Raw genomic sequence first — 13,301 nt, forward strand, 5'->3', positions numbered from 1 at the left:
TTGCTGTTTGAAGGATAGTAATGGAAACTTGGAATTAGCGGTGGCTTTCCTTACTGCGAAGAATGCCAAGACCCCTCAGCAGGAAGAGACAACTTACTACCAAACAGCGCTCCCTGGCAACGATAGATACATCAGTGTGGGAAGCCAAGCAGACACAAGTAGGTTTACTTCTCTTTCTTTATATTTTAATAAGAATGTAATGAAAAATTTCTTTGGGAATATGTGTATTTTGTTTAAGCAGAGAACTACTTTAAAACTTGGTTCTAGTTGAAAGGAGCGTATCTTTTTGTTAGCTGCATTATGTTTTTCCCCAGTTCAGGAGTAAAAGAGTGTATTCAAGTTATATATCCTTTCATAGAGCATTTCATATATTGGGTAGTTGGGAAAGTCATGATGTATTTTTCTGTTTTTCAATGCAAAAATGCACCAGGACTTTCCCAATGACCCAATAGTATTCATTGTTTTGAAACAGGGATCGCTACAGGTGTTACTCATTAACGAAACAAAAATTTCTAGGATTTTAAATGGTCATAGTCATTTCTTTTATGGATTTTAAGTGTTGTTAGAGGACTTACTGTTATTTTTTAAGGTAAACTATTATTTCTAATTACTGATAGATTTACCATTTAACAAAATTTCCTTTCCTTCAACCCCCCTGCCTTTCCCCAAAATAAAGATTTTGGGGAAAAGTTTGTTATTACCATGTAACAAAATAAACAGACACACATATGCACGTACACATACATATGGAAATTTTTACATTCTAATTTCTGTTCATAATATGAATACTTACTGCTTATTTAACACTGAGTTTTTAAAAATATGTTCAGTTACCTCCATATTTCATGATGGTATAATAACCACTCTGAAATGTAGGTATTTATTTTATGCATTCTGGATTTGAGAAATTTATTACTAACTTATATTTAAGAAATTTCTGATTTTGTTTTTAGACTTTCTCAAAGTTAGGGAACAACCAGGAAGAACCCATTCACATAGGTGTTTATAGCTATTAGTCGGCATTACTTAATGTTTGTTAATAAAATACTTTCGTTTCAATTTTTTGGGATTATCTTAATATTGTTGCTTCACAAATGATCTTATGTCAGCCAAAGCTGGAATACTCCTGTCTCACACAGATGATAGGTGATGGGAGAAGTGTTGTGTATGTAAGGCAGACTGGTTACTTATGTCCAAGTTCAAGACAAACTGGTTTGGCCCCTGTCTATTTCTTTAACTTCATTTTCTACTGTTTTCCTCCTGTCATTTTGCACTGATAATACAGAATGACTTGAAATTCTTATCCACCCAGTGCTGTTTGATTTCTTTTGTTTTTACACGTGCTGTTCTTCTTTTTGGAGTCTCCTCTAACCTTTGCTTCCAGCCCAATTTCTTCTGGTTTAAGACTTAGCTCAGGAGCTGCTGGCTCTAGAATGTTTCCGCTGGCCTCTAGATTGGACCAACTGCTTCTCTAGCACCAAGAGCATACTTTTGTCTTAATAAGTAGTATTATTTTAAAATTATTTGCTTGTGCCTTTTTTGCTTACCAAACTGGAAGCTTAACAGGGCAAGAAGACCTTCGATGTTTCCATCATCATACTAGAATGTCATAGTCTCTCAAAAAATCTTTGTTGAATTATTTGTAATATGTATAAAAAGCCTGTTTCAAAACCAATGAAAGGGAACAAGGTTGTTGCAAGAAAAAGAGAAAAAAGGAGAAGTGGTAAAAATAAAAGTGAAAAAAGAGAACTGGTATAATAGAGGAGGCATTAATGTGTGAGAATAACATCTCATATCTTTCAAGGTTCTAAGACTTGGGAAAATGAAAGTTACGTAGAAAAAAAAAGAATAGAATGATTTTGATTGAAGGCAACTGGTTCAAGTGAAGGAAACAGGAAATTGACTAAACACTGTTCAGTGTTCTCTAGTTGAAAGGATGAAAAGATTTTAGAATGATGACTGAATTCTTAATATAGATTGTAGACTTTGTGACATGAGATATAGTATATATAGGTATGCAGGGGAGAATTAGGATTATAAGACAGAAGAAAATGTCTTATTTGCTGCGTAAAAGAAAATAGTGTTTAAGCCAGGTGTTAACATTTGTTCAAGATTTTTTGACAAGGAATGATGAAAATGTTATAGATAAAAAGAGAGTTGAATAGGTGCTCTGATGGAGAAGGCAACCAAATTTCAGAAGGAATGTCCCATTGGCTGATAATTAAATTTTTTTTTCGCATGCATGTCTGTAGGTCTTCAAAAATATCCACTAAATAATTTTACATTCCACTTGAAAGCAATAGTAGAGAAATGGAGTTTCTGGTTTTATCTCAACTGATTGACTCTTGTATTGAGCTAATTGCTTGCTGTTGTGGTTTCTTTATTGTTTAATGTGGCATCCTTCTAACCAGATGCTAATTCATACTTAATAATTCAATAATTTGGTAAGTGTGTCCATAAAGTTGGTTTGGGATTACTGAGAAAAAACTGTTGAAACATAATGTGATGATTGTATTATTAATAGTATTAGTATCAAACTGGGAAAAATAGCTGGTGAGGTAACAATTTTTTCCATTTAACAATTTGTACCATATTTTATAAACTTCTAAGAAGTACAGCTGCCTTTAGGAAATAGTCTTGATTCAGCTTTTAAATTCCTTGGTGTCATAATGTTACGTTGTTTAAAATTGAGAAAGTAAGGAGATGTCACGCATTCAGCAGATTCTTTAAATTACTATGCTATTATTGCTGAGAAGAATTGAAATCTTTTTTATATTTTTAATTCTTAAGAGTGGTAAAACTTGTGGGAAGGAAAAAAGAATAATTAATTACAAATGAATATGTAAATGCAGGCTCAATTGAAGAAACTATAAGTGCTGAAGGAGTATGTAATGTGGGAGTGATCAGAGTGTGAGGAAGTGTTCAAGGGATTGTTCTGGATATAAAAACCCTTTTTGAGCATTTTCTTAATTTTCTGTGAAATACATTGTTATTTGAAAGTTGACCATAATTTAACTTATTTCACTTATTTTTTTCAAAGGTGGTCAGGGGAGTGATATTGTTTCAATTTTTTTTTTCCTTTTTTTAAGTATAAGTCTGTTACTACCAGGGCTGAAAAATAAACAAAGCCTTGCTAACTTTAAGTGTGTCATCTATATAGCAGTGCTGACAAAATATCTATATTTTATAATAAAAATCCCTGATGCAAAATACGTATAATTCATTGTTGATATAAGCTGGAATATAACTTTATAACTGAGGGTCTCTTTTAGAATGAATAAAAGACATTTTTTTTAATAACTAGAAAAATTTAGCTTTTAAAATAATAATATCCCATAGGAGTCACATTTGGTGCTCGTGGGGAAATTTTCATTTACTATACCTACTTGGGTACATCAGAAAATAAAGTAAGTCGTCTCACTTGATTTGAAGAACACGTATTTGTGAACTGTCATTTATTGTAATACTGAAGAACTAATTACATTTTAAATAATAGGATGATGACTGGCCTTTTTAGTGCATTTTTACCTTTCATTTTTGAGAGAAAAAGGAAACATTTCAAGTAAAGTTTATACTCTGTATATCAAAAAATTAAGAAGTAGAGTACCTGTGTGTGTCTTTATATTGCTTTGGTAACATTCCATACTACAATTTAATACTCTTTTGAATTCTGGGAAAAGGTCTAAATCATTTGTAGTAGTAGCAAAAGTTTCAGGCACCTTTTTCCAGTACTCCATTTTCCTGTCCAGGTTGGAATTCATTGATTGTCAAATGAGTGCCTTCTACCTCTAGCTTAAAGTGGAAATAAAATTGTGTCATCAGAGTTTTGCAGTAAAAAAAACCAAACTAATGCAAAGGGAACTAAGAAACAGTGCAAGATATTGATCTCACAGGTGTACTTAATAGTCAGAAGAGAGATCCTGTGAAGTTTTTGTATCATGGCAAACTCAGTCATAGCCATGACCATAGAAGTCTTTTGCCCAATTTGAAATCAAATAGTAATAATTTTTCTTTCATGACCATTAAATTCTTTTGAACATTTTTAAAACAGGAAAAAAACAGTATATGTCCACCAGAACGAGATGTACCGTAATTGAGCAATCAAAGTATGGACCAAAAGATGAGAGGGATTTAGGTAGGTAATTTTAACACAGAAAGTAATGCCACATATTGGCTTAAGTTTTAGAGAAATTGGTTCATTGGAATGAGTGTTAAGTGGTGGACCCTTCACAAATTTAGCATCAGTGGATGTTTTTTCCCCAAAAGAACTTAAATTATTTGGTGGGGAATGCCTAGAAAGTGGGAAAAATATCGAGGTTTTTTTTCCTAGAACTCTGGTGTTGGTTACATTACTTGGTCAGCCTAAAAATGATTTAAATAAAGCACAAGTGATAAATAGATCCAAATTTAGTGCTGTCATCTCTGCTGAGGATAAATCACTTAGATTAAGCAGTGTAGGGTTTTATTAATTGAACACTGATGTTTTTCCCATTCCCCAAATTTGTTAAACAAGTAACTGCAGATTGAAAAAAAATGAATACAGTGAAAGTTGAATCTCTTTTTTTCTTAGAGATTCCTCATGCATAAAACTATTTTGAAGATTCACCAAAAGTTCAGGTTAAGCTTAGCAAAATGATGGTTCAGTGGTATGATGTTCCTTGTAACTGATTGGCTTGGATGTCATTAGGTTTACATTCTATTAGATATGTGCTGTAGAATAGGACTTGCATAATTTTACACATCTTCTTTCATTTTAGAGTAGAATGATAGCCTGGTAGAATGATAGCACTTTTTGTTGAGTAATATAAAATGTTAACTTTATTATTATTTTTTTTTTCACAATCCAAGTTGGAGAACATAGTAAAATTGATGACGAAACTCAGGAATGGCTCCTTTACTATTTACCATTATAATTTTAGCAGCTATTATTAAAAACAGAACTAGATTACTTACAGCTAATCTGTTCAATATAGTTGCCAGTAGTCACATGTGGCAACTTAAGTTTAAATATAAATTAACATTAAATAATATTAGAATTCAGTTTCTCTGTTATACTAGATACATTTTACAATAAATGCTCCGTAGTAGTCATGTGTGTCTAGTGGCTACTGTATTGGACAATGCGGATAGTAGTCCATTTCCATTATCACAGAAAGCTCTATTGGACATCACTGTTTTAGAGATCTGAGTTTAGCAGTGAGAAGATTGGAAAAGTAGGACCATCTTAAAAGAGAGCTGACTGAGGGCAGAGGAGAATGGGAGAGTGGGATGGGAAACACAATTTATATTGCTTATGTCTTCTGGCTTTCAAGTGTTGTTTTAACATGATACCTTATTATGCTATGTATCCTTTCACTTACTAGAAAATATTTTGGATAAAGCATATCTTCTCAAGTCTTCCAATTAGTTCCACTATGAAAATGCCTCGCTAATTTTTATTTCTGTTCCACAGTCTAGATATTAACTTTAATCTGCTTAACTTTTATTTATTGATTGCTTAATATATATCTGGTACTTATTTAGCCCATTAAAAACAACAACAAAGAGTCTCAGTTTACATAGGAGGAAGACAGAAAGTAAACAATAGATAAATAATGTCAGGTAGTGGTAAGTTCATGAAGAACATTAGAACAGGGTATAGGGACTGAGGGTGACAGGGCTGCAGTTGAGGTCAGGCATGGGGTATGGTATACCCCATATATAGGTGGAGGGCCAGTGAGAGTTCACATTTTTACAGGTAACCTGACCAGTCATGAAACAGTAATCACTCCAGATTGTTTCAAAGAAGTTATTTATTTGCTTATTTTTAAGTATAGTTGGTATACAATCTTATCCTGGTTATATTAGTTTCAGATGTACAATACAGTGACCTGACATTTTTATACCTTACAGTGTGATCACCCCACTAATTCTAGGAATCAATCATCTGTCACTGTGTAAACTTATGACAGTATTATTGACTACATTCCCCTTCCCCTTTTCATCCATCCCTGCCCCCTCCTCCTGTCTGATAACCATCCCTTTAGTCTCTGTTTCTATGAGTCTGTTTCTGTTTGTTTTATTTTTAGATTCCACATATAAGTGAGATCATGTGGTATTTGTCTTTCTCTGATTTACTTAGCATAATACCCTCTAGATCCATCCACGTTGTTGCATTTGGCAAGATTTCATTCTTTTTATGGTTGAGTAAAATTGCATTGTATATCTGTACCACATCTTTATCCATTCATCTATCAGTGGACACCTAGGTTGTTTCCATATCTTGACTATTGCAAATAATGCTGCAGTGAACATAGGGGTGCATGTATCTTTTCAAATTAGTGTTTTGTTGGGTTGTATGGGGGTTCTATTTTTAGTTTTTGAGGAATCTCCATACTGTTTGTCATAATGGCTGCACCAGTTTGCAGTCCCACCAACAGTGCACGAGGGTTCCCTTTTCTTCACATCCTCTCCAACACTTGTTGATTGTTGACTTTCTGATAATAGCCATTCTGACTGGTATGAGGTGGTATGTCATTGTGGTTTAAATTTAAAATGGGATTTGGTTTTTCAAAAAAATCTCTGGAAGGATCGGAAGAGAGATCTGTAACTCAGCCTTGTGGAATGATTCCCAGGTTCCTGCAGGACTGGCCAGGCTGGGAAGCTCCTCCCTCTGCCCCAGTCAGGAGGGTAGTGACTTGGGACGCTGCCTGTGGGATGGACTACTGAGTTCAGAAACATCCCTCTGTAGCCGTAGCCCAAGGAACAAGCAGCCAGGATTCGGCAACTGCCACTGAGCTGGGCTTGGACATTGGAGTGCAGAGTCTAGTTGTCGCTTCCATCTATCTCTTGACATCCCTGAAACAGGAAATTGGACCCTGGAATGCGTCCCTGGAATACCCCACATCTGTTCAGTCATGTTGGAGAAGATAGCTCAATGCAGCAGGATAATCGCTCCCCCCTCACTTCTGCCTTCCAATCTCATATTAGTGCATCCAGCTAGTAGAACCTACATTTTATCCAGAACTTTAACCACAAGTGAATCAGGAAAATAGATTCATTTTCATCTTCCCAGCTTCTGTAATTGAAGAAAGCACACTGGGAGGATAGGAGAATTGAGGCTGAGGGCTGATTGATCATATCCCCAAAGCCTGTTTTTCTGCTGCTTTGAGCTTTTCAAATTCCTTTACTTTCATTATTCTGTCTTTACTCACTCAAGTTATAGTCATTACTTAATGACCATGATAGTCCTTATTTTTATGAGGCCTTTTCAGGCCTCTAGTCCTAGCTGCTGCTTCATCAATATTTAAGTTGTTACTAGACAGCTGTGGTCTAGGTGGACTTGGATGCTGTAAGTCAAACTTTGGAAACCCTTGGCCTGCTGGTATGTGTAGGATGCCCCATCATTTTGGTTACCTTGCTGTATAACTTTATTCCACATTTTACCTGATGGAATTTTTTTGGACCCTATTTATTAAATTTTTTGAGATTTGTTATACTAAGGATACATATTTTAAAAACATCTTCCATAGGTAACTATTATTTCTCATATTTTTAAAATTCTTGTAAGCTACTGTTTGGAGAAAAAGTGTGGGTTAGCAATAGAATAGACCCTTGAAACTGTCAATATACTCTATTTATTGCTCATTAAGGGTGGGATAGTCTTTTCTAGTTAGTATGTATATAAACCCAAAGCCAGATAGTGAAATGCAAGTACCTAACCGCCCATCCCCTATTCATTTTGTTTGCTTCTCTCTTGTAAAGTTCCAGGATTATAAAGAAAGAATTGATTTTTAACATGTCTCAAATACAAATAAACAAAATTAATACAAAACCTGTGTAAAATATCAACAAGTGTAACCGCAACCACTGAAAGATAAGACAGTAACAGCTATACTTTCTCATCAGACGGCTTTGTAATCCTCTACTTAGCAACATATTATTGTTCCTATGATTTAAATGATAATGGGAATATTATTGGCATCTTTTTGGTTACGGAAATTGACCAGTTTATACTGGGAAATTAGATTAAAAGTGTTTTTTCTAAAGACGGTAATAGTCTTTAGTCTTTGGAAAAAGAATTTTTATAGCATTAAGCCTGTTTTCTTTAGTTAGAAAAGAAAATAGTGTCATTTATTTGTATGTTTCTTTTTGTGAAATGAAATCCTGTTTTTGAATTAAAAGAACTGCATGTTTATTAAATATTTCAGAGGGTACTGAAGTATTTAACATAGAAAGTGAAAGATCCTTATGCTTTTTCCTCCCATAACCCTCCTCATCAAAATTAACTGTTGTCAACAGTTTGGTTCATACTTCCAGACTTTAAAAATAATGTATATATAAACATATATATGAGTGTATAATTTATATGTACATTATATACTCGTACATGTGGTCAAATAGTTTCTGAAACATAATTTTTGTGAGCTCAGTTGTTAATTATATTTTGATAGATAATGTCTAGGGAGTAGTATGGATGAACTATAGTGTGTATTTGGGTTAACTTTGGAAAGCATAGATGTAAATGTTTAATTATGTTGATTGCAATTTTTGTTGGTAAAGAAACTGTTTAGCAAATTTCTGCTTATTAACTTTTAGTCAGAGACTTCATAGTAAATATTGAGATCCCTTTGCAATGAAAAGTATTTTCTTATTGCTTTAGATGTATTTTAGAGAAGAACATTAAGTTTTGAAGTACAACCAATTTACAGTTGGTTTGCAGTCTCTTCAGAGAGGCTCTTACACAGGATCAAGCTGGTGCTGACTTTGGTTTGAAGGGGGATGTTGGGCATAAAATCTCCATGATGTGAACTACCTTCATTTTGTTTGACTTTTGATTTTGAGAAAGATAGTTTTGCTTTTCAGATGTGATTGATCTCACTGGAGATGATAAAGATGACCTTCAGAGGGCAATTGCCCTGAGTTTGGCGGAATCAAACAGGGCATTCAGGGAGACTGGAATAACTGATGAGGAGCAAGCCATTAGCAGGTAAAAACGTCATTTGTGTAAGTCGATATAAGTACGCTTTCTAACAGAAACAATAATTGGCTTTCGTTTCAAGAGGCACAAAGATATACTTTGTTATTCTAAGTAATTATGAATGTACTTCAGTATTGTTTTTATATTTTATGTAACCAAAATTTTCATATTCTAGTTCCAGTTGCGTTTGAAGCTTATTAGATTTTTAAGATTTTGAAGTGGCATTATGGGACATTAAATTTNGTGTACTTTGTGACCACTAAAATGGTATATAGTTTTTGGATCAAATGGCAAGTATTTGGGATCAGTTATATTCCCTTAAGCCTATTTTTCAGGATTCCTTTTTTAATGCATTCCTATTTCTATAATATATTGATTCGATTAGTCTGAACAGCAACCATGCACATACACACACCCTAAAATTTTATAATGTTGATAATGCCAACCATACAAACTTGGAAATATTTTCTAATATTTAAATGGCATATATAAGCTTTATCTGTTAAAATTGTGATTGCAAGAGCTAACTGTATAAGAACTGCTTTTGTTACCATCAAGTATTTTTCTAAGGTATGTGAACTACATTCTTGTTAAAAGCTTCCTTCCTGTTTTAAAATAAATTGTTCATGACTGATATTATTGGGTTGTTTTTATTCTTTCTAGAGGGTTTGGCTTAATCCAACAATAAGAATTGAATGCCTGCTTTGTGTAGCAAAAAGTTGTGGGATACAGAAGTGCTTGTCTTTAAGAAGTTTACAGTCTTATTGAGAAACAAAAGTAAGATTTCAGAGGAGCGCTAGGAGGAGGATGATGCATTAGTCTAATATTAGGATCTAGTCCAATTATTAGACCAATATTAGTCTGATAATTAGGATCATCACATGGTAGTGGCAGTTCGTGATTCTTTGGTTAGTAAAAGACATTCATTTTAGTAGATGTGGAGTTTGAAGGAACCATTGACTTGCAGAAGCCTCCTGGGAAGGCTTCATGGAAGAGTAGGGATTTTTGCTTAAAGGGTTTATTGAGGTAAAGCACTTAAGCATTGCCTGGCACGGAGTTACCACCCTGAATGGTGATTGTTATTGCTGTCCTCAGTGGCAGCTGGGCCTTGCTGAACGAAAGGATTATAATAAACAGACGTGAATGAGGAGAATACTTTTGGCTGGGCATTGACGTGATTTACTATGAATATGTGGCATTTATGCTGAAATTGTGAGTTTAGTTTAGGTCCTTTTTTGGTTTTGTGCTTGACTCATTTGAGTCTCCTAGATGACACCAACATCCTCCTTTAATTATGCTACAGGAGTGCTGTGCTCATTCCTAATTATATTACTTAAATTTTCCATGAATTCTAAAATGAATACCTGTCTACCAGTAAGATTTTGTTAATCTTCATTTAAAGGTTTTTTTCTTTTTTCTTCAATAGGAGCATCGGAATTTGCCTTTTATGCATGAACTGAGGTATCTATTTGCACTTCTTGTTGGTACTAAAAGGAAATATGTTGATCCATCAAGAGCAGTTGAAATTCTGAAGGATGCTTTCAAATCAAATGACTCCCAGCAGGTAGCTTTATTGTGCTTTCCTGTTTATTAGCCATTTGTATTTTATTTAGTCTGATCATATAATAAGCAATTTTTTCAAAGATCCATGCACTTGAAGGTGTTGTTATTCATCTTTATTAAAAATAAGCCATTTGGAAGATTGACTTTAAATTAAGAAGAAAGTCATAATGATCTTGAAAGTGTTAAGATAAATGAAGGTGTAATTTATATTGTGATTGAAATTGATAAGTGAAAACAATATGTAAAATTAAGAATGCTTATCAATGTGTAATTAAAAATTTTTGCAAGTGTGTAACCTAATGCCAGTACAGTGTACATGCTTTTGATAGGCCTGTTTTTGCTGGCAAGGAGTAGTTTTCCTTAATTACTCAGGAAGGATTTCTGTACTACATTAACTTTGTGATTGTTGCTTTTATTTTCCAATATCTGTGTAATGCTATTTGGTGGCTTTTTATTCATTTCTAAAAAGAATATTGGGAATTTTTCTATAAAATTGAAAATGTCTATGAACAAACCAACATATATTCTCACATATAATTTGAGAAGTCAGAGAAATTAAAACAGAAGAGATGCAAGAACCAAGAACATAGCAGAGAATAAAAGCCGCAGTGTTGGAAGAGGTGGCGATGAAGAAATAATGCGCAGAAGATAAAACATAGTTTCAGAAAAGCCACTGCGTGCAGTGTAGTTTTCCTGCTATTGGATGTATCTCCATTATGTGAATGTGTGGGTGTGTTTGGAGGAGAGTTTGGAAAGACGTGTGATTCTGCCACTGCCTTCCCTGTGCCTTCTTTAAAGTGTACCTTTTATGGCAAAGATACATGAACAAAAAAGGCGTTCATACCAATATTTGCTTTTATTTGTTGTTTTCGTGTGTTTTTTTTAATTTCTAACAATGTTCCAGTGCCTGTTATGTTTAGTGTCTTATCAGTTAAAACAATGCTTTAATACAAGTCAAAAATAATATTTTTTAAAATGATCCCAAAGCACCATTTNAGTGTGACCATGTTCCAGTAAATCTTGATTTACCAAACTAGTCAGCCAGCTAGATTTGGCTAATGGCCCATAGTTTGCCAACCTCTGATCTACAATGTGATAGTATATTCATAGGTTTTTTAAAAAAGTAATTGGCAAAATCCCAAGATGTGTGATAGAATGCATCTTTTGATTTAATAGCCAAAACTTTTTAGTTTGAAACAATTTGATCCACCAAAGAATTAAATAAATAAATTTGATTTTTATCACAAAACAGTGCTGATTTTCTTTTCAAATGTATTTCAATGATAAGTAACTGTAATCTTCTAAACAACTCTTTGGAGGCATTAGTAACTCTTACTGGAGAAGAAATTTATCTTTTAAGAGGTTAAATGATTTTCCAAAAGCACATAGCTGAAATGGGTCTTATGAATCTAGTGTTCTGCAAAACACGTTGGTAGCAGACCATCCCAGTGCTCTCAGATAATTTCCCTTGGCACAATATTAATAGTATATTTCTTTCTAAGTAATCTGAAATTACTGTATGGTAGGAGATGTCTCGAAATGCTGTGTTTAATAGGGCACATGTTTTTTCTTAGTAATACTTTTAAATGTCTTTGAATGTTACTTTGGAAACTACCTTGTAAGACATATTAACATGGAAAGGCTTAATTAAAATCTATTATCCTCTTTAGTTGAGGTTAATATCATTTAATGACAGTAATTTTAGATGAAAACCAAAAATGCATAGGCTATGTTTAGACGTTTTAGTTAGACTTATTTTGTGAAGGATTTGAAGAAATCAAATTAATTTTTGTCTTTAAAAATATTGGAATGAAACAATTGCCTTGATAATTATAAAACTTAATAATACTTAAACATTGATAAGAAATGTTTTAAACATGAAATACATGAATTGGATTTCATATTTAAGGGGCTTGAAGATCTATTATGTGAAAAAGGAGTTATAAAATAGAACATGTACTGCAGTACAAATATTATTTTGGAAAGCATATGCATGTTTTTGTTTATATGAATTTATATTAGAATACAAATTTTAAAAGTCTGAAAGCTTTAAATAGCATTAGCAGTTTTTAGCACGTGTTTCCTAATTTTAAAACAGTATGTACTAATTAGATAATAAAAAGTAAAACTATCTTAAAAGAGGAATAAGACTATTCATAATCTGTTATTAAGTTTAATGTGTATGTTATATATTATTTTAGATACTTATTTTTGTCCCAGTTTCAGGGGTGGGGGGGAGGGATCTCTTAAGATAATACTCTTTTTTATTCTTGGTCTCTTAATTTTTAATGTACTTTTAAAATAGTAAATGCTTTATAAATATTTGACTGTAATTTTACATAAAATTATACTTGGTAGAAGTAAAAACTCATTAATATACTGTTGAAAAGTATAATTTTTCTCTTGGTATGTAGATTTTATAATTTATAGTTTAAAAAAACGTTAAGTGTAAAATGTGCAGTTAATGAGCATACACATAAATCACATTATATCAGGAAAAAAGGGAATGTGAGAATTCCAAGTAAACTTTTGGCAACGATATGTTTTTTTCCTGGGATTTATTAAGGCTTGAGAATTAAGTTCAAAAGAGAAAATTATGCATTTGAAAGGAAAAATTTGATATATCGTGCTTAAAATTAAATTTAACTGTTTGTTCATTATGCAAGTTCAGATGACGAAAATCTTTCAAATTAAATCCTAGAATCATGTGACTGGTTATATTTCAGTGATATACTTAATATGAATTCACACATTTGGAATACTATATTATTGTACATAA

The 13,301-nt window shown here is 33.0% G+C and overlaps 1 protein-coding gene across 1 annotated transcript in view; it reads left to right on the top strand.

Annotated features, from left to right (window-relative positions):
• Positions 1 to 13,301, top strand: part of LOC109377688 (ubiquitin carboxyl-terminal hydrolase 25) — a 144,621-nt gene that overhangs the window by 20,710 nt on the left and 110,610 nt on the right. The window contains exons 3-4 of the mRNA XM_019634114.1: positions 14 to 158; positions 8,845 to 8,968. Coding sequence (XP_019489659.1) covers positions 14 to 158; positions 8,845 to 8,968 — 269 coding nt within the window. The remainder of the gene's footprint in view (positions 1 to 13; positions 159 to 8,844; positions 8,969 to 13,301) is intronic.

The sequence above is a fragment of the Hipposideros armiger genome, unplaced genomic scaffold (assembly GCF_001890085.2).
Source record: "Hipposideros armiger isolate ML-2016 unplaced genomic scaffold, ASM189008v1 scaffold_1505, whole genome shotgun sequence".
Classification (NCBI taxonomy): Eukaryota; Metazoa; Chordata; class Mammalia; order Chiroptera; family Hipposideridae; genus Hipposideros; species Hipposideros armiger.